This window comes from Amphiura filiformis, chromosome 11 (assembly GCF_039555335.1).
Source record: "Amphiura filiformis chromosome 11, Afil_fr2py, whole genome shotgun sequence".
In the NCBI taxonomy this organism is placed as follows: domain Eukaryota; kingdom Metazoa; phylum Echinodermata; class Ophiuroidea; order Amphilepidida; family Amphiuridae; genus Amphiura; species Amphiura filiformis.
This window is the reverse complement of record NC_092638.1, coordinates 27,426,568-27,448,771: the sequence shown is the minus strand read 5'-3', so window position 1 is coordinate 27,448,771 and position 22,204 is coordinate 27,426,568. Positions and strand designations below refer to the sequence as shown.

The window sequence follows — 22,204 nt, the reverse complement described above, 5'->3', positions numbered from 1 at the left end:
CTTAATTCGGTAAAACATGCACTTTACTTTATAACAAAATGATGCCATGCATTACCTCTTATAACAAGACTACAGGAAAACATTGAAGTTTTGTCATTGTATATTAACAGAATTACAAGTAACTTTTAATAAATACATTTACACTAAGAGTCTGTACACTGCAAAATTCACAGATCACCGTGGACGACCTTGTGGTGCATCTAAAGTGTTCAAGATATCTGCACATTGTGCAGTACTTTCTTGTACAAAGAGTATCCTCAACCCAGACTTGGACAACGTCAAATAACTTGATATAAATTCTGGGCGTAACCCAATGAGAACTACCTGCCGATTGGCCAAAAAGAAGTTTTCATTATCAATTGGACCAATCAGCAACATTGTTAGAATAATTTTAACACACACAAAAAATGGGGTGAATTATTTACAAAGCTCCATTCTGATTGGTGATTTAAGTGAAGCTATCATGTAATTGACCAATCAGAAGCAATGTTAGATCGGCAGGTAGTGCTCAGGGGCTTAATCATGATATCGCCATCAGAAGATTTTCATCTTTAACACTCAGACACATCCAGAATGTGTTATAAGTGTTCTGAGAATTTGATAGTGTACAAACCAACCTTTACAACATTTTCTATAAATACGTTTATGTCACTTCCCACCACAGGGCCAAACTAGTCTCACTCCTATAGTGGCACAATTCAAAATTCTGCATTCAGTATCAAAATCTTGAAACAAGTATGATCTGTAGATGAGAGTAGACCTCTCCTGATAAGTTCAGTTTGAAACTTTGCATACCCATGCAGAATTCTGAACTGTGCCTAAGAACCTCGTATTCCCTTGAGTGGCAGGTGGTCACATGAGTGTGTTGGTTACCATGGTTACTACCCACTGGCACTGACCAGTGTAGTGACAACTCTGCCTAGGTAATAATAAGACCATCCATAGTGATATGACCCTCCCTATTAGATAACCTGATCATTTACATACACTTTTGGTTGGATAAGATAAAACTACAAAATATTTTTGTCAATACAGACTTTTTTGAGAACTTGGTACATACCGATGGATAATATCATAAATATGCATGTTTCACTCTCCACTTTCGTTCTCTTCAGTCCCTGCATTTTTTTTATCTGAAACATTAAACTTTCCTATATTCTTTCTGTAGGTACAAAGAATTAAGCTAAACAACAAACAGTTTATAATATCCTGTCGATACTTCAAAAACAAAGATGCAAGATGGCTTTTGATAAGTTCTCTCTCTCTTGACGGTTTCTTCATGGACAAGAACGTAACATTCTTTATTTAGGAGTCTTCATACCAAGTACATTTTGCATATGCTTCATATCCTTAATATTTTTTTTTTCAAATCAGCTACAAAGTTGACTAGATGTGAACATTAAAGTATGCATTCCAACCAGATAGATTTAACACAATTTCTGGACAGCAATTATACTATACATCAATCTCTGTTATGTAAAAAAAAAACCTCAACATCATTCCCAAAATTTTTTAGTGTAGATGTCTTTTATACCAGCCAGGATAATTTTGACTGCCATTTCACTGAAATATCAGAATTATGCCCATATCTATTCCAGCTCCAGTGACACCTTATTAATTTCCCTACAACTTTGGATGCAATGAAATTGGTATTAGCATTTTACTTTGAAAAAATCAATATAACAGGGCTGCAGTTCTAGTTTTCCAAGCTCCTCCATCTGAACATTTGCCTAATCCTACCTAGTCTACTGTAGTAGACCAGTTTAATTTATCATTCCCTAAATTAATCTCTCTGACCTGACCATGGAAAAGTCATCATTCCTGTTCTGATTCAACAGCTCAGATATCCATGAGAAAACTGGTCTACTGTATTTCGAATATACAATGAACTATGCACTCTATAGTGGGTATGATGTTACCTCATTAAAAATGCAGTCTTGGCTGTTTATGCACATATCCTGTGGTTTTTACCAATTAAGCCGTTTGAATAGCCGTCCAGCGCATATTATTTGCACAAGGTCCAATACAATTGACGTCGCGCACGTATACGCGATGGTTAAGCTGTCAAATGAAATCTGAATAGAGCTACCCCACGTGGGTTGGGTTCAGTGAACACAGTGGGTTGGGCTAATGCATAAACATGTATGCTTGCCTATCTGTTATTGGTTAAGATTTACCACCCACATTGATTTTTACTTCATTAACATTCATCTCAGATTCGAGATGAAAGAGGTTGAGTCTATGTGTTAAGATATGGTGGGTCACACAGGTCATATCCAACTACCGCAGTCCTTTTTCTCTGGGCTGGGCCGTCACTAGAGATGTGATGTGTTTCAAGTCATAGATTTTAAATGGTTTCATGCATGGAAACGTATGAATTGTTTGTCAAAAAAAAAAAAGGAATGCAGCGCAGTCTAAATCCTACCCAGGAGAATATGCATGAGGTGTCACTGGAGTTGGAACTTGTAATAGCATACTTGGCGACATTTTAATGAAACAGCAGTCCCCATTTTTACGACAAACCACATCAATACTATCACATCCACTACAAACCACTATATAATCCTCTAACCTACTAAATGCCTACATACTAAAGATGTCCTCAAAAGCGATATGGTCCAATCTCTTTTACCCAGCCATGATGGGACCGGACCAAACATTGTTCGGATAAGTGAAAAATCTGGATAAGTGAATTATGTGAAATCTGCTTTGAATGCCTAAATTGCTTGAACTGGAACAGCAAAAGATTTCTCAATATGTGACATAATCAAGGAGAATGAGTCACATGTCGGCAATTTTCAAATAGAAGTTTTTAAATTTGTTTTTTGGCAGTTTACAAATGCTACATTTTGATGCAAACCCCATTAAAATCGGGCATCTGGTTATTGACTTATGAGCAATGTATCAATGGCTGAAAACAATATAAAACAAAAGAATTTGAACACTGTTTTTGCCAATATCTAAAAAACAATATTAGCGACATCCGACTCAATCCCCTTGATCATGTCACATATCGGGTAATAACACTGAAAGATGGAATTTGAGGGCTTGAGGGTAGTATGGCACATACATATCCTCCTCAATGAATCAGAGCATGAAATTAAGGTGGCAAAGCATTAAAACATGTTTTCCTATGATGATCACACAGCATAATGAAGAGATCCAAATAAAAGAGGTCCGGATAAGGGAGGTTGGACTACAGTATCATAAAAACATGAAACTTACAATTTCTTTTAAAAATCCTTCAGTTCTTTTCAGCTGACTAAAAGTGATGCCACAATTCTTAAACCCCATGAGAACTACCTGCCTATTGGTCAAAAACAAGTTTTCATTATCAATTGGACCAATCAGCAACATTGTTAAAATAATTTCACCACGCAAAACAATTGGAGTGAATTATTTGTTAAGCTCCATTCTGATTGGTGATTAAAATGAAGATATCATGTAATTGACCAATCAAAGGTAATGTTAGATCAGCAGGTAGTGCTCAGAGGGTTGAGATAAGATGGAACTGTCTTTAATTTAGTGACCTCTGTACCTCATCTTTAATAAAGCAATCACTAAAGGATTTGGAAGGGTAGTTTAATTTTGATAAATTCTGTTTAAAAAAACCCATCATTATGCCTAGCTTTGAGTTTACTTTGACAGATAGGCTTCAAACATCAAGAAATGTTATTTTCTGTCCATTATATGACCCCATCCATTAACCTTTGTTACCTCATACACCCTGCATAAAGTCATGTTCCATCTTTCTCTAAATGATCTATAACAACTAAAGTATGTTCTACCATTAGTCGACAACATGACCTTTGCCCTAATTGGGTAAGATACATACAAATTTGGTGTAGGTCATATTCAGCTTATACTAAATAGACTTTGTAATTGAGTAGTTGGAGCAATTACCGAATACAGTGCAGCTCTACTAGTCTTAATACAAGACTGCCCTTCCCCAACCATAAACACTAACCCTAAACTCTGTGACTGGACTCAAGTCTAGCAAGTTGCACCCTATTCGGTAATTGTACCGAGTAGTTTCATGATTTTATATACTTCAAATAATACACATTAAAAAAAAGGGGAAAAAAAGAAAAGAAAAAGGAAAATGGAAAAAAAAAATGATCAAAAATAAGAAAATTGTCTAGGGCTGAAAAGTATTTCAACAAGTTAAAGAAATTGTTAATAAATATTTTAGACATTTTCAAAGACACCTTATATCATGAAACTGTCAATATGCAATACCAATAATGAAGTACTTGGTCCTCGTTTGATAAATTTATACATCTTATTTCAAATTTAATAATTACATATCTTTTGAAGTATGCCAAGAAATACAATCATTATTATCCTGCAGATTGCCCCCCCCCATGAGTATCTGATATCAAGTGAACATTAGTGAAGGAACTAGTACTCCTTAAAACTGGTATAGATCACAAATGTTTCTAGTTTATCTACATGAGGGGGATAATTTACAAAATTGAGACATTGTGTAGTATCAATGACACTATTTTGTGATTATTACATGCAGGAAACTAATGATGAATTTCTTCATTAGTTATTCGTCTGCGATGGTTTTCTTAACCTCATGGCATACGGTGATGTCCTCTGTGCTGACCCCTCAGCAGCTTGCTGTTGTTGCTGCTGTTGTTGCTGCTGCTGTCTAAGTGCAGCTTGAGCTTGCTGTAACTGCGCCGCACTGACTGTTCTCGTCAGCTGTGGGGTCCCCTGCTGAGCAGGTTGAGTGGTGATGCTGACTTGAGTTTGTGGCGATTGAGCAGCTATCACCGGCTGACTACTCACCGAAGGTTTAATCGTCGTCGACGTCAAAGTCGGCACGCTTTCCTTTGCCTCCTCTTGCTTCTGTTGTACCGGTGCCGCTATGGCAACGCTTTCAACCATTAGAGTCTGTTGTGGTTGTGATACCTGCACAGTTTGAACGGAAGTAGGCGGCGCTACGACTCGCGCTAATTGAGTCACAGCTACCCCACTGCTAGTGGGCGTGCTCTGTTGCGCTGCTGCTGACGACACAATCTGAGCAAGCATCTGTTTCTGTAAGAGCTGTGCTGTGGTAGCGGTTACAGTCTTGGTTCCTGGTAGTAGCGAAGCACCCGATTGGATTAGAGTGACCGGTTTGACCGCCTGCTGGATGGACAGCGTGGTCCCTTGTGCGGCAGCAGCTTGTTTCACCTGTTGTTGTAGGCCTAACTGTTGTCTCACAGTGGTCATTTGGCTCTGTGGTACCTGGGTGACACGTTGGACTTGGACTGTTGGCGTTCCTCCTTGCGCTGACGTCACCTGTTGTAGACGTACACCTTGTGCTAGTTGGGCTTGGCTTACTTGAAGGCCCTGGAAGAAATATATAGACAAAAAATTATGTACTGTGTGGAAAAATAACAACTTATACAGTACTTAACACTTTTGTGCACCAAACAAAGCATATACATGTAAACAAGGAATATATATGAAGAAAAATCCAACTCATTATTGAGATTGCTTCGCATTATATTCCTTCACCTGATGTGCGCCCTGCTAAAACTGTCCAAAAAAAAATGTTGTTGGCCTTGTGCTCGAAGCGTCATATGACAAAAATTTTGTCGGACTCTTATCAGAGGATATAGCAAACTTGTTTTTGTTACACCCCAAATCACAAGAGTCTACGATACTATAGCATCCTTTACGACCAATAGGTTATGATTGTACTCCTACTGGTATGCGAAGGATGCCGACATGTTTATTAACTACAACTGAAACTTAACCCTAACATGTATAGATACCACAATATACCCGGTGATGATAACCACTGCGCGTGCACAAATTCCGGAGGATGCGATGACGTATTAATCACCCCAAGTGCTATATGCACACGGAATGGGCAGCGAAACACCTTGGCTACCGGTCGGTGATCGCGCGCTTGGCATGCGAGGGGTTTAAGGTTTGAATCTCGGTGGCGCCAAGTGACTTCTTTGTTCATCTTCTCTCTTTTTTTGTTTCTTCTTAAACTTCTGATAGCAAAAAGCAGTGTTCAGTGTTAGGGTTAAAAGATCAATTGTTGCATCACAGTTCCTGGGCAGTGTTTCTTGATCCAAAACAGCATAAGAACATACAGCCATAGTACATTTGCTGGTGTTGGGTTGGATCCGTAATTGGTAGTAAAAGCTTAAAAATGACCACAGTTGGATAGTTCACACTTGGCAAGTGTCCATGCATATGGTTGACATTGTTTATAAGTACAACATACTGTACTTGCTGCACATATGCAAAATAAGAACTTATACAGTACTTAACACTTTTCTGCAAAAAACAATATTGGAACTGTCTAAGCAGTTAGATATAATGAATACACATGTTGAAAGCTTTTAACAGGTTTGTGCTCCAAATAATTTGTTCAATGAAAGTTAACTGATGTGTCCCCCTGCTAAGAAACAAAAAAACAAGTTTTTTTGCTCCAAGGAATTGATATGAAAAAATATCCAACTCATTATTGAAATTGCATCGCATCTAATAATTCTTCACCCTGGCCTATCTTGAAAGGTATCAATATATAGGTTATGTTAGACTCTTATCAGAGAATATAGCAAACTTGTTTTGTTACACCCCAAATCACAAGAGTCTCACGATACTCTAGCATCCTTTACGACCAATAGGTTATGGTTGTACTCCTACTGGTATGCTGAAGGATGCCAACATGTTTATCAACAACAACTGAAAATGACCACAGTTGGATAGTTAACACCTGGCAAGTGTCCATGCATATGGTTGACATTGTTTATAAGTAGGGGTGTGTGCATGTGTGCATACACATGACATACCTGTACTTGCTGCACTGTGCCAGCAGACTGTACGGCACTAGACTGTACCACTTGTTGTCCCGATATATTGCTAGTCACTACTACTGGAGATGACACACGGATGGTCCCGCCTGATGTTACAACCTGCTGTACCTGGGCAACTTGTTTCTGAAGGATCTGAGCTGTTTTTACTCCAAGCTGAAATGACAATGACATAGCAATAATATTATTCAATTGATGTTACGGACTAATAGCTTGTTGAAAATTCTTACTTATTATGTTGTGCAAACCAAGTTGAATAATTTTGCCACTCCCAGGACCAAACACTCTATCCCAAAAGATGGGCACATGGATGGCTAGCAATGGACAACCAAAGAATACTAAAATAACCCATTTTTGTGTGTCGCTCATGGAGGGCGAAATAGAGGCCGTCAGCCTTTCGCCATCTTGTGGGTACACTACGTGAGGGCGCAGCTTGCCACGCAGCTGTTATCGCGCATCGACACAGTGATTTTGCTGTTCACACATGGAGATCGAACGACCATCGCAGCATGTACCCACAAGATGGCGGCTTATGACGTCACGCTGACGGCCTCTTAGTGTACGGCTACCACCGGATTATTTTGCTATGCTTCCGGTAGACTTATATCGCGTGTGATTGTTTACGTTTGGCATGAAGCATTGAAAAAAGAAATCAAGCCAAGTGCTACCAGTTTTTTTTGTATGAATGTTATGCTAGAGTCCGAAGTTTTCCGTTTTACGGAAAACGGAAGAAATTCACGGAATCGGAGGTACAACACGGAAAATGACATTTTTTTGTATGACGTGACAAAAATTGTTAAAAGATATAAATGTTAAAAACAATCTTGAGTTGTGTGTGTCAATTTTTATGACAAAAATACTGTTTAATAATACCGAAATAAAGGTATATTACCAAGGTATGAGCCCCCTAGTATCCATCCAAATATTGTAACAGTCGGCCTATTATCGTGAGAATATTCCAATCAGAGCATATTAATTGCGATATTGAACACTTTATTGTGACATTAATATCCTTCATAATCATTGTTTATACATTTTAAGCTTTATTCATAAAACATGGATTTACAAATTTTACAACACGGAAAATGGATTTTAGAAAACGGTAAACTTCAGACTCTATGTTATGCCCACTTTTGCTTTTTTTTTTTGGTACTACGCAGCCTGTAAAATGCCCCTACGCATAGGGCCACGAGCTAGGATATGCTTTCACATACTTATGAGTGCTGGTTTGAGAAAAAATCTGTTTCTTTCTTTGCCTAAATGGCTAAAAAAATGTCACAATGTATGCATAATATCAAAAGTAGCCAGCAAATACTGAAAAGGAAAAATCCTGCTCACCAATTTTTGTTGTGCGGCTGCTTGTCGTACTTTCTGTGCCTGTGTGATTAAATAATTATCATCATCAATATAACACACCAATATAAAAGTGGAACAGCACAAGGCTCTAATAGGCTATTCCAATTAAAAATCACACACCCCCTGTGGAAGATTTCACTGCCATCTCAAATCAAGTTGCTCCAGCTGGACATTTTTTTGCTAGTTTTATGTTAAAAGTCCAGTTGAACTTTGTAGAAATTCATAAAATCCCATTCAATTTTGTACAATTTGGACTAAAATTTGATAATTCTTTTTTGGAGCTCCAAAATCATCCATACCTTTTCCACTTTTTATAGATGAAAATTGTTGGATCTAGAATAATAGATACTATTGTAGATAAACAGATTAATACATATTTAGGGAGTACTCCTGGTGACTGTTTGATATCACTTTGCAGTGTGCTGCTTACCAGTTTCTGTTGCTGTGCAGCCGCTGCTTGTACCTTCTGTGCCTGTTGCATCTGTAGGATTTGCTGTAGACTTAGTTTACCTCCAGGCTGTATGGTGAGAGCTTTCATGGCTGTAGCTTGACCTGTCTTCTGACCTTGAGCAGCAGTCACAATGCCCTACATGGAAATTAGATTATATTCTCAGTCAGACATATACCAAATTAAGGAAGCAATCTGGATCAGAAGTGGTTAAAACCCGATGAACAAGGACAAGGGGGCTTACAGACTATACGAGGGGTGTGAGTGACCACAGATAAAAGTCTCGAAATTTGGAAAGCTTCTATACTTTGTACAGAGGAAGTGCAGAAAAAGAGATAAATCTCAGAACAATATTGGTAATATGCATGGGAGATAAGCCAACATGGAACTCGCACATCATTTCAACGGCAGTGAACTTTCAAATTTGTAGAAAAACATGTTTTACATCTGTGCTTTGCATTTTGTTTGGTCTTGAAGTCTTGCATGTAAACCCAAGGCTATTAAAATTTGTTGAGCCAAGTTAAAACTTACTGCCAATGTTATAATAATAATGAAAATTCCTGAAGAGTCACAATTCATTCACACAGCTTTCAAAGGTCACTGATCTCATCAACGTACTGGATGTTGAAGTTCTGAATTAATTGTAATTGTATAAACGGCAACTAGAAAGCTTGGTGACATCAAACCTATAATAGCATTTTTGATAGTCTTCTAAAAATCAAAGGATGCTATCTCTACCATGGAAAATCATACTCTGGTCTCTGTATACACTACTTTTGGAAGTAATGTTATAAATAAATAAATAATAATAACAAATGTAGTGAAACTAATGATATCAATTCAAATTTTCAATCCCATCAAAGTTCTTTAATCCTCACCTGCATCGGCACACTGCTAACTTTTACCCCGCTGACTGGCAGGGTAGTGATAGTTCCTTTTAATTTGGACTGAGCCAGCGCCCTCTGTTGTTGTAATTTGATCAGCGCTGCCACGTCGCTTTCCTTCAGTGTTGTCTGACGTGTCAGTGTTGCTGGTTTTTGCTGGACAGCCTGGGAGAATCAGTCAATCAAGAAATTAATTTATGCATCAACAATGTCAAAATGTTTACTAAATTAATACGTTTATCATGTATTTACACAGCACTTGAGTGTACCTGTGTCATTATTTACCCAGCGGTTTCACTTGAGGGTGGAAACATTCCTTCTGCAACAAACCTCAGCATGGATCAACTAGGACTGTCAGTGATTATCACCCTATTCTTTTTGCAACTAAATGCTGCAAGAAACATATATACAAAGCTTTGCCTTTAAGGAGAGCAAGAGCAATCCCTACACCTCAAAGTTAATCAAGACTTAATTAGGAGAATTATCAGTAGCTCATCAGCATATTTGACAACTCAATCGTTGTATAGTTTGATCAGCTCGTAATAGGCGGGAAATGGTAGGCTTTTACCACTACGCCGAAAAGTAAACCCACATTAAAATTGCTATTAGTTGACCTGTCTGTCTATATTTTGCGTGTTAAAGAAAGTAGACAAAGTATAGGACTTGCATTAATAATTTGTGATGCTTCTGGCAAGATGTCACAAAAAAATTCTCAAAAATGAAATATTTTGATATTAATCACGATGTTGTAAGGCCCGCCGATTAGGATCCGACCCAAGTATAAGTCAGTCAATGATATTCAATTCAAATCACTCTCCTGTCCGTTCTCCCACATATTCTTATCAGGAGAGCATTGTGTCGCTCACCTAGAATTTATAAAAACAATAAAGCCTAGATACAGAATCACTCTAATGTGGCTGCCTTCTGAAAGATAAAGTAGCTTCATGATTTCAAGGTTAATTTGCCCAAATTATACAAATGTGACCATTCATCACAAACCCAATGTAAAGTCAACAGTGCTTATTCAGAGATATAGACCAATAAAGTTTACAATATCAATAGAAAGGAATTTCAAGTGCAAGTTTATGCACATATTTCTGAAGCAATTATGACAGGTGATGATATATCATTTTAAAGCTTGTTTTGAAAAGATTTCAACTGTTTAGTAATGTTAGAAACTCAAAATTGCAACTTTACACTGGGTTTGTTGTGGATGGTCATAAATTGTTTGTCTGCATCGCATACAGCCGTATCTCAAAAGGCTGCTGTGTGTGATTTTTATTATCATGGTTATATTTCCTATTATTTTCAATTTCAGCATGCTCCTTTCTTTTATGAATGGACATGAGATTGTAATATTGTGATTTTAATTTTACAGCGTACACCTTGGTCTGGGGCGGACATTTTAAAAATTAATTTAGAAGAGCAGCAACGACATCACTTGCATTACATTCCAGATGTTAAATCTACATCAAATGCAAAATTTGAGGAAATTCGCACGAGTCCGTTTTATTTTAGGGCCATTTGTTTATAACTGGTCTTTACATGTAGCCCTATGTAGAGAGTGCCCGTTGAGGGCGCTATAACCCCCATTTTAGGAACAAAAATGTGATTTAAAAAAAGACGGTCTCGTGCGAATTTTCTAAAATTTTCAGAGTATGTAGTATGAACATGTAGAAATATAATCAAGTAGTTGCCCTACCTGCTCTTCTCCGAACAAATAAAAAGTCCTGTACCTCAATGATAATGAAACCTATACTAAAATGCAGAAAACCTTAGACGAGCGCGTATTGTAAGGATACATCGCGTATATACTGCGTTGCACGCACTTGTCTCTGATTGGCTGCTAAGGCGATATATTGTTGCTGAGTGGAAATTTATGAATGAACTGTGCGCCGTACGCGTTGTTAGCGCCGAATTTGCAACACCACGGTAGTCGCGCTCGTAAAAGGTTTGCTGCATTTTAGTATAGGTGCGTATATCATCACAATCAGATGATGATAGTAAAAAAAAAAAATCACATACGGCAGCCTTTTGAGATACGACATGTGATGCAGACGACAAAATGAGCATCAGTATCATTAGGCTATTCCATTTCAAGTCCATACGCCCCATGTGGAATATTTCCAGTCTAATCTTATGTTCAACCGAGCTGGACATATTTGCTAGTTTCCAGTTAAATTCTAGTAAAAATTCTGGTGGAAATTGTATCCAGTTGAATTTTACACACTTTTGGCTCAAATGAGAAAAAAATGGAATTCTAAAAACCTTCCACACATTTTACGGACAAAAATGGTTGAATCTGGAATTATTCAAGCTGTTAAATTTGGTTAGAATTTCAAAATCTTCCACAGTGGGGGTGTGGTTTCAAATGGAACAGCCCATCAGGCCCGTAACCAGGATTTTTTTTTTGGGGGGGGGGGCCGATATTGAAAAAGTGGACCTTTTTTTCCTTCAAAATTTGGACTTTTTTTACTAGGGTGGGGCGGATTTTGAAAAAGTGGACCAAAAAGGCATAAAAAAACCCTATTTTTTTGCTCACTATGCTCACAAATGGGACTTTTTGGGTAAAAAAAGGGGACTTTTTGGGCAGTTGGGGATTGAGGGGGGAGCGTCCGCCCCCAGCCCCCTGGTTACAGGCCTGCAGCCCATCAACTTCCCTTTGACACACAATTATACGCAGAGTCTTATCTTACAATGTCAAATAAGTAAATAAATGAAATAGCATCACAGATGTTTGATCCCTTCTGCTACCTTTAATGAGACAAATTACTGCATGACTGAGTGTTGGGTAAAATAAACATCACTAGCCATCATACAACTTTTGGTAGTAACCGATTGAATAGGCTGCCAAAAATAATCTTCTGAGTAGGCCAAGCAAAGCCCATTCTGAGTTTTTTGTCACCTGTCCATGTTTGAAATTCATGCCCGAGTTTAAAATCACCGAATTTGTGCACTTGTGCTTTATTTGCATAAATAAATAAGTCAGGCATTTATATAGCACCTTAGATATATATGGATATCAAAGCGCTTTATATTTCACATCAAGTGGTAGCCAAAAATAATGGTGCTGGTATGACTACCCCCTAACAGCTCCCCATTTTACACCTGGGTGGAATGGGCTAAGCGAGATAAAGTGTCTTGCCTAAGGACACAACATGTTGGCCCTGTCAGGGTTCAAACCCACAACCTTGCGATCATGAGTCAATTTTGTCTTCGATGAGTGACACACAAACATGGGGGAATCTGGACTATGTAGTAAGTATAAACTCTTTGAATATTTCCCAATAATCTGTGTTCATAAAGTCCAGCTTAAGATTCTCACAACTGGCACTTTACATCTTTTCTTTTCAAAATTATTTTTTTATATTTCTTATTTTTATTCCATTCTGGTAAATGCCATTCATTGGGCCCAACACTTTTTTCATCCAGGATTTTGTCTCCGTTCCCAATACCTTTGCACCAGCAGCTTGCTGCCTATAAGCTGCTATCAACTTGGCCTGTGCAGCACTCACCACAGTGGCCGCCGTCGTGCCCACCACCGTCGCCGTCACCCCTCCCGTCTTCTGCACCACCTGCTGAAGTGTCTGGGTAGTCACTTGTTGCTGAGCAGCTTGGGCCTGGGCTTGAGCTTGGACCTGAGCTGCCTGAGCCTGCGCCTGGGCTTGTTGAAGACGTTTGATGTCGGTTTGTTTCAGCTGCTGCAAACGGAAAGCGGGAGAAGCAACCGTTTTTCCCTTGTGGAGGAAAGGAGGCAAGTGGGGAAAATGGTTTGATCAGTGAGATGAAATGAATGAGATAAGCTTTTTATGTGAAGTAAGCGAAACGGTCATCTAATTTTGACAATCAATTGACGAATTTGCCTACTCCACACTACAGGCATGTCATCACTAAAAATTCACCAGCGATGTGTTACATGTACATGCAATTCAATTATCACTTTGTGAACTGGATCCCGCTTTTAAGACCTGAACCATGATCATAATGATCGCCACACAAAGTCTACTACATGTACTACCACTCCATAAGTTGTGTGATCTAGTTGCTAAGTAATAACTCCTTGTGAAAAGCATCATGGGATATGGACAGATTATGTTGAATGTGTATGTGCATACAATAGCAGTGAAGATAACTAGCAGTACCATATCGACCTAATAATTGCATCAGGGAACTATTGAAAGTTGTTTGAAATTGGAGCTTCTTCCTGAAAGTCCTGAAAGCCAAAATAGACATTTTACTTTTAAAATAATATTGTAATGCAATGCAATTCCTGGAAATAATAACTAAAAAAAACCCCAAACCTCTCCTCCCCCCCCAAAAAAAAACACATTTGAAACTCACAAGGCCAGATTGCTTCCTTATCATTGAATATAGGAATTTTACTCATTTACGTGATAAAAACAGAAGTTTTTTGGCGCTGATTAGGGGAGGGTAACTTACTAGGTCGATACGGTATTGATGACACATTGCGTAATTTGTTCTGTGCAATTACAAAATGATTTGATGTGAGCTTTGTTGAATGAAATATATGCAAATATCTGATAGGGTTCAAAACAAGATTCAAACAATTCTGATATTTGACCCTATATAACCTTTGACCCCATGCTGGGAACCTCTATAGAAGATTGATTTAGTTGGCCACCCAGAAGTTATTGCCCATGACCCATAGAAAACACCTTATATAAGCCAACTTTGTTTAACTCAACATGTCACTTGCTTCCCAGATATGAGAATTAAAATACAAAATTAGTTGAAATCAGAAACAGCAGCTTATTCTGAAAAGTTTCATCTGTAGGATTGTTCGTGAAATTATTCAACTTTTGATAGGCAAATCCAGAGATTAAAACTTACGTCCCTTAACTTTCGATAGCAAGATGGCATACCCTGCTATCGAAAGCTAAGAAACATAAGTTTTAATCTCTGGATTTGCCTATCAAAAGTTGAAGCAGCTTATTTGTTTCAGCTACTTGATGGGATGAAGCATTGGCCAGAAAAGTGAAAAATCATGACAAGTGAAATGTGTCTATATAATTCTGCATTAAATGTCAGAAGTGCTAAAATTGGGACAACAAAACATTATTCAATACGGGGGTAATAACACTGAAAGATGATATGCAACAACGAGGACCTTGTAAATGCTATTTTGAACAGAGCAGGGAAATTAAGGTGTCAAATCATTATAAAAACATGTTTTCATGTCTGGATAACAGAGAGATTCATCTAAAAGAGGTCCGGACATGGGAGGTCGACGTGTATAGATACTGCACTTTACTTTCTGTACTGCATCTTACTTGTTTCAGCTGACTTGCTGACTGCTGTTGTTGCTGTAGCTGTTGCTGTTGTCTAAGTGCCTGCTGTTTGAACAGCGCTAGCTGATTGATTTGAGCTGGAGTTAGCTGGGTCAGATTCTTCATACTAGCAACTGTCAATTGGGCTCCTGTTGAATAACATACAAACATCAAATTATTTGAAATGATGTTAAGGTGGTACTACACCCCCTGATAAATTTTGTGACTAATTTTGCATTTTTCTCAAAAAATAACTACACACTGAAACAAAAGTTGTGTATATCATAAGGGCAAGGAATCTAGCGGAACCTCTTTTCTTATCATAAATAACGTTACCTCTTGTCTTGAGTCATTGAAATTGAAATTGAAACTGGATTCCTTGCCAAAATCAGTCGGAAGTCAGAAATATTGATTTTAAGATATAGCCAAACAAAGGAAATATTTCCTTTTGTTTCCTATTGATTTGGAAACTCTGTAACTGCACACATCTTCTGAACTGCATGGTTGATTGGTTGTCCAATTTCAATGGGGTTTTATGCACAATGTAGCTTTGCAATCCTGTTACAATCCTAAGACAACTAAAAATTGTATATGACCGACTTTGCTTGATCACACTACATATGGATTATTTTTGGATTAGGTCTCAACCTGAGGTACAAAACACAATATGAAAAAAAAAATCAGACCAACTACCTTAAAGGACCAATTGATTTCCTAATGAACAATAAAAACATGTGCATCTTACCGGTTAATGTTGCAGTAGGTCTGGCTTGGACGGATGATGTTGTCATGACAACAGTTGCCGTGGTAACACCTCGTACCTGACTAGTGATGATACCAGCAGTGCTTGGCAGGGTCACTACTGAGGTACGTGTGCCCGCCTGAGCTCGTACCACCTGAGCTAAGGAACTAGCAACCTGGATCAAAAATAATATGTGGGGGAGGTTATTTTTTGGTATGTGTCATTTTTTTAAAATTGTTTGGACAAGTAGTCCAAGTTTGCCTCATTGAAAGTCAAAAATTGTGAACTTCTAAAATATCTGAGAATTTTTGCAAAAATGTGCCATTCATTCATCCCCCCCAAAAAAACCCAACCAATTGACCGATATTTAAGCCTTACTAATACCAGTGTTTCTTGGTAACTTGGTATTTTAATAAGTACACTTTTAGTGTACTACGAGGCACCTACATACCGACACAAAAACCTGAGTAACCCTAGGCTAGAGACAATTCTTTAAAAGTATATATTACAGAATATAATAAAGGTAGAATATGTAAGATTATAGGTTTAGGGTTATCAGGGTAATGATTTGGGTTAAAGAGTTTACAAGTTAGATGAAAATGTTTCAGAATGATGGTGTTAGTTAAGGGTGGGATTAGAATTGGATATGAGAGTGGAGTCATGTGCAAGTTATAGATGATCTAAAATTTATCATATGTAGACTTTGTACTGTGTTTATAACAAATCATATTTTTTCATCACTTATTTTTTCATCACTTATTGCCACTTCAATCTCTATTTACCCTTTGTACGATCATCTCAAAATGAGGTCGTACCCCGAAGTGTTTGAATATTTTGTTGTGCGTGTGTACACCTTTCATACGCATGCTTTGTAAAAAGCCTATTAGCATGTTGCTAGAGAAGTGCTAATAACAAAAATGCACTTTTTGTGCATGCCTTTGCAGGAAGGACCACATTTTGGAAGGAAGATGTCAGATCCGTGTAAAAAGTCTCTTATGGGTCCTTTTGAAAATAATGACATAAGGTAATGAAAAAAAATCCTATTCTACAGACCCAACTGATTTTGCATTTGGGGCATTTTAAAGAAATTTATTAGCTGTATGAAATTAAAAACATCCATTTTTTTGGCCAAAGTAGATTGATTTTGACAATTTTTTTTTTTTTCGAAATTTTTTTTGATTTGTCAAGCTTGTGATTTTTTTAGGGTCATTGATATTTAACTTCTCCCAGAAAAATAAAAATCCCAACCGTCTAACCCTACCTGGTAAGTCTGTCCGCCCGTAGAACAAGTTGATTTTTTTCTCATCTTAGAATATTCGCCAGCGAAGTGGTTACATAACTCCTTGGTAACTGGATCACGCACCTTCTAGAATTGGTAGTACGTGCCATAGACTTTGTGTTGCGATCATTTCGATCGTGGTGCAGAACTCAAAAGCGTGATCCAGTTGACACTAGTGATAATCGGATTACACGTAACACTTCGCTGGCAAATTAAGATGTAAATTACTAAAAGTATGACATAAATGTTAAGTAAAAATTAATGTGAACTGAAAGACCGGAAAAAAAATACTAAAACACAAAAAGTAACTGATGCCAGATTAAGTGAGGGATATTTACTTTAGTAACATTTACCGTTGGAGCCACCTGCGCATTAGCCGTGCCAGCAATGGTTGTTATGGTAGCAACCCCCTGGCTCATACGTTTGTTGATACTGGCAAACTGATGGCCCGTCACAGTGGACACTGCGCCTGGAGGCGTGTTTACGACGATACTACTAGCTGCGCTGTTGACGGTGCGAATGGGTGTTGATCCCGGCCCTAGGGTGGTGCGGGTTACAATGGGGCCAGATTGCTGTGTTGAAATAACAAGAAAAAAAATGCAATGTTTGGTTAAGTGCAAAGTGAGTATGATGAGTGCTTACAAGTGATGAATTGTTAGTGAACTTAATTGCTGTTGTTAACCCCATGAGAACTACCTGCCTATTGGTCAAAAGAGGTTTTCATTACCAATTGGACCAATCGGCAACATTATTAGAATAATTTCACCACATAAAAAAAATGGGGTGAATTATTTGCAAAGCTCCATTCTGATTGGTGATTAAAATAAAGATATCATGTAACTGACCAATCAGAGACAATGTTAGATCGGCAGGGAGTGCTCAGGGGGTTAAGTCAGATGACAATTTGTCAAGGACTCCCACCATTTCCCAAACTTTCATGTTGTAAGTATAAAACTATCTGCATGGATGAAATACACATAATTCCAACTTTCAAATTTACAAACCTGGAAATGTTTAAATTTCATTTATTTTTCAGACCTTACAATTTTGTTTCCTCAATAATGTTTAGGAGCATTTCAAATCGCTCTCCCAAACCTTTGGTTAGTTTAAACGTGTTCTGAAGCAGGGCATACCTGATATCGCATTGCATTTTGCTACACAATCTAGCCAACTTACTATGCCAACTACATAAGTATGCCACATTGCTATATAAAATGAGAACTTTCTTGCAATTTGCTATGCAAAATTTTGCAATGTTTAGGAGCCATTTAAAAACAGCTATTGGAATTCCAAAATGTCTCCATTCAAGTTCAACTAAAATTTCAAATCTACACTACTCAGCGCAAACTTTATCACGCAGAGCGTACACTTTAGCACACAAGAACGCTTTGTCGGCACGCTTCGGCGCAACTGCGAAAAAGAACTGACGACGTCACTACCAAACATGAAGCAAACCAAATTATAGGCAACTGACCACTTTCACTACCAAGAACTGAATTCCCAAGAAACTGAAAACACTTTAGCTAGCACCAGAAGAACAGAAAAGAAAAGAGGACATTAGGGATTGTCAATTTCTGATCCTTTAAATATTCTGAGTAGTGTATTAAAATACAAACCGTTTGGTGGAAAGTTTATGTCCACTTTTCAAATTGTGTGTTCACTTTTTGTGTCTGATTTTTTTCAATAATTTCAAATTCAGCCTTTGTTATCAACAAATTCTTTTTACATTTAAATGGCAGATTTTTTTATTTAAACGTTCAGCTCATTGAACGGAAATCGATAGCCTTGGTTATTACGCACAAATTGGCAAGGATGAAAGTCCACTTATGACAAAAATCGTGAACAGCGTGAAAATGACCAGAATGGCCCTAAAATGGGCTGAAAATAAACTTGCATCCCTGCATTGGTAATGCCCCAAATCAATGCCATTTGGCAATATCATTATGAATTATTAATTTATTATAAAACCAAATATAATATTAAAATATTTCCTCCGTGTGCTATAGCTGGAAAGATTATTTTTAATCAACTGAAACTCAAGACATTTAAATTAGTGTGCCTAGGCAGTCAGTTAAGTATATTTGACATCAGCATCAGTATTCTCAGTGGTTTCCTTATCACTGATAAATCTCGCATTGCTTTTTTCAATGACTTAGCTTAGAATTCATGACCGTTCACTCAATACAGGTGTGCACATTTTCAAACACCACATAAATGCGTGCGAGATACTTAAGTAAAGCTGCCTTTTGCCCTTATTATTCTATTAGTAATTATTCTATCCAACTGTATTCGCCGATTGCAGTAATCTCAAAACGAGGCTCTACCCGCAAAGTGTGTGATGTGTGTGCTTTGATTATCAGGTACGCATTGCAAAAGAATTCAGGTATGTTGCTAGAAAAGCGCCAGATACAAAAATGCACATTTTGCGCATGTATTTGCAGGGAGAACCTTGTTTTGATAGCAAGATGGTGGATCTGTGCCAAGGGAGAAGAGCTGTTTGAGCCATTTTTTCCTGCCTTTATGCGACGCTCCATATACAGTATTTCAGAGTTATAGGGACACTGCATTCCAACCAGTTGAAAGACATGTGACAATACGATTCCTTTGTGTATATGGGTTATATTTCCTGCTTTATAGGTCATGTTTTATATTAGTAGGTTTAAGGAATGGGAATGGTGGTTTTAACAAGAAGAAACACAAATGAACAAACTGTACAGTTAACACCATGGTTTGCAAAGTTAATTACCTACAGTTAGTCCATACCCTTGGCTGTGCCCTCAACAAAACACCCAAATCACGTACCACTATGATAAATTAAGGATACTAGTTTGTGCCTGATGTCAACCGTCAATCAAACAGTTTGTTTACGACTTGTCTGTAAATATTGTGCATGATGGTAATTTTTCACCTTTAAACATACAAACAGTCTGAAAAGTTAGGTCGAATTGTGTTGAACAATTAATTATGAAGCTGGCTTTGACCCCATGGGCATGCGCAATAACAGTTGAATTATCAACCTCCAAGAAAATTTTTTTGGTTACAAATTCTTTTGGTTACAAAGAGGCCTATATCATATTAATGGTAAGAACACTCAGTAGCAGAACGGTAAACTGCATATCCGTCTTTACACGCTTTTCAATGGGAAATGAACTTTGCTGCTTGGATGATGTCATGAGAGGTTAGCATTTATTCCGTATTGAAAAGCGTGTAAAGACGGATATGCAGTCGACCGGCCTCGTAGGGCTGAAGGAAATAAAGCTTAAAAGCACCAAGAGATCTAAAAGCTCTACTGATTGGTTACCCAGATGATATATCAAGTAATTAAACAATCAGCTCAAAAAGAAAGGCAGTACTAGTGCACATAGGTTAAAACAGAACATCGAAACAATGCAACATACACACATAGGCCACCTGGACAAGAAAACACACCCAGTTAGTATCCACACAAATATTTCTATCAGTATTTTGTTCCAGCTTCTGCATCACCTCATTAATTTCCTTTGTACTGAAATTTGCTGTAGAAATGATGTACCATTGAAAACAGCGGTATTGCATTCAATCTATGATTGCAGACATACACAGGTGATGAGTGCAACATGCTTGTAGTGCAGCACGATATAGTCAAAATTGTATCGATCTATTGCTATGGTAGTTAATCCAATTTATTACGTCACTTCTACAGCGAATAGGCAACAGGATATTATTATATCAATATAAATTACATGTAGCTATTAACCCTAACACTGAACACTGCTTTTTGCTATCGGAAGTTAAAGAAGAAACGAAAACGGAGAGGAGATGAACCAAGAATGGCACCACTGGGATTCGAACCTTAGACCCCTCGCATGCCAAGCACACGATCACCGGCCAGTAGCCACAGAGCATAAAGCACTTAGGCTGATTGCGTCATGGCGAAAATGTGGGATTGACGTATGTGCATTGGTTATCCTCATGGTGTTTTGTGGTCTCTAGGCGTGTTAGGGTTAATGCTCTGCATGCTGGCCATGGGCTTCAACATAAAAAGTCCGAAGTTCCAAGATAGTTTCTCAAAATATCAAGAGCTATCTCAAGAACCACTGAACCAATACTAGACTTGTTTGTGGTCATTCTAATGCATTTTTCATGCTGATTCCAAATATGGTCATGAAAATTTACAATTCTAAAATTTCTGAATTTTTATAGAAAATTTGATACTTGTCGTCTGCTATCGACACCCACGTGAGAGGGTTAACATTGAATTCAAGATATGCCAGACTGTTCAACATCCTACCATCCCTCCAGGACAGTTTGCATGAAGTGTCACTGTAGCTGAAACATAATTCAGGTGACCCAGACTTACCATAGAAAGGCTGCTGCCTTCCTCCAACAAGACTGATCAAATGATGATTGAGATACTTTTTGTTTTTCAATTTAATTTTTAACACAGAAGCCCTCAACATTGGTTGTCCACTGACTTTGTTATTTAAAGGGCTGTGCTATTAACAGTATGTCCTTTTTGAATGAATGAATTTTGGAGTCTTTGTTGCTAATGATGTTATGTTAATAAATATTATGCATGGTTTTAGAGAAACTTTTTAAATAATTCTTGAACAAAGTGCTATTATACATTGTGCTTACAAAACACTGCGGTCCATGTGGTCTTATCAGCATGGATGTATATTTCAATACTGTAAAGTGCGAAATTTTTACGATATTAATTTTTTTTCTCGCAATTTGAACTGTTCGGAGCAGTTTTATGGTACAAACAGTTACACATTAAAGCCTATGGATAAAAAATATTTTTGCAGGCTATTAACACCATGAAAACTACCTGCTGATTGGCCAAAATGAACATTGTGTCCAATTTTGAACCAATCAAGGATGATATTAATAAAATCATCTGCAAATGCAAAGTTTAGATGACCAGTAGTGTCCAGGGGGTTAAATTTGTGTTTCTGAAATTTACTGCAATAATAAACACCTTGCGAAAATAAAAACCTCACAAAAATTTCCCGCTATATACAGTATTGTTTGTTCAAGAATTTAGAGATTTCCCAAATATATCGAGGGGCTAGTGCAAAAAGGCCATAACTGCAATAGCTGCCATATAAACATTTGACATTTTCTGCATTCCACACTGTACACATCTAACAAATCTACCACCTGGCAGCTATAACAGATGAGGCCTTCTTGTACTAATGACTAACCCCTTGATATAATACCTTGAGATCAGCCCCTCGTACCGTCGATAGTATACGTGGTGTGGTTATTACAAGACCGCTGGTGGAGCTGTTTGTGGTGCGAGTCAACGTCAGAGTACCCCCCGTTGTGGCACGATTGGTGGGACCAGTTGTCTGAGCATGGGTTTACAGGGGTCAAAATTCAGATTGAGATGTGCTCA

At 37.8% G+C, this 22,204-nt stretch overlaps 1 protein-coding gene across 1 annotated transcript in view; it reads right to left on the bottom strand.

The window, feature by feature from the left end:
* Window positions 1–3,764: 3,764 nt before the first annotated feature.
* The window catches only part of LOC140164661 (E1A-binding protein p400-like), a 98,627-nt gene continuing 80,187 nt past the window's right edge, over window positions 3,765–22,204 (bottom strand). Inside the window, 10 exon segments of the mRNA XM_072188004.1 lie at window positions 3,765–5,343; window positions 6,807–6,983; window positions 8,166–8,204; window positions 8,614–8,769; window positions 9,510–9,680; window positions 12,971–13,252; window positions 14,807–14,952; window positions 15,549–15,720; window positions 17,163–17,396; window positions 22,026–22,157. Coding sequence (XP_072044105.1) covers window positions 4,549–5,343; window positions 6,807–6,983; window positions 8,166–8,204; window positions 8,614–8,769; window positions 9,510–9,680; window positions 12,971–13,252; window positions 14,807–14,952; window positions 15,549–15,720; window positions 17,163–17,396; window positions 22,026–22,157 — 2,304 coding nt within the window. The 3' untranslated portion in view covers window positions 3,765–4,548.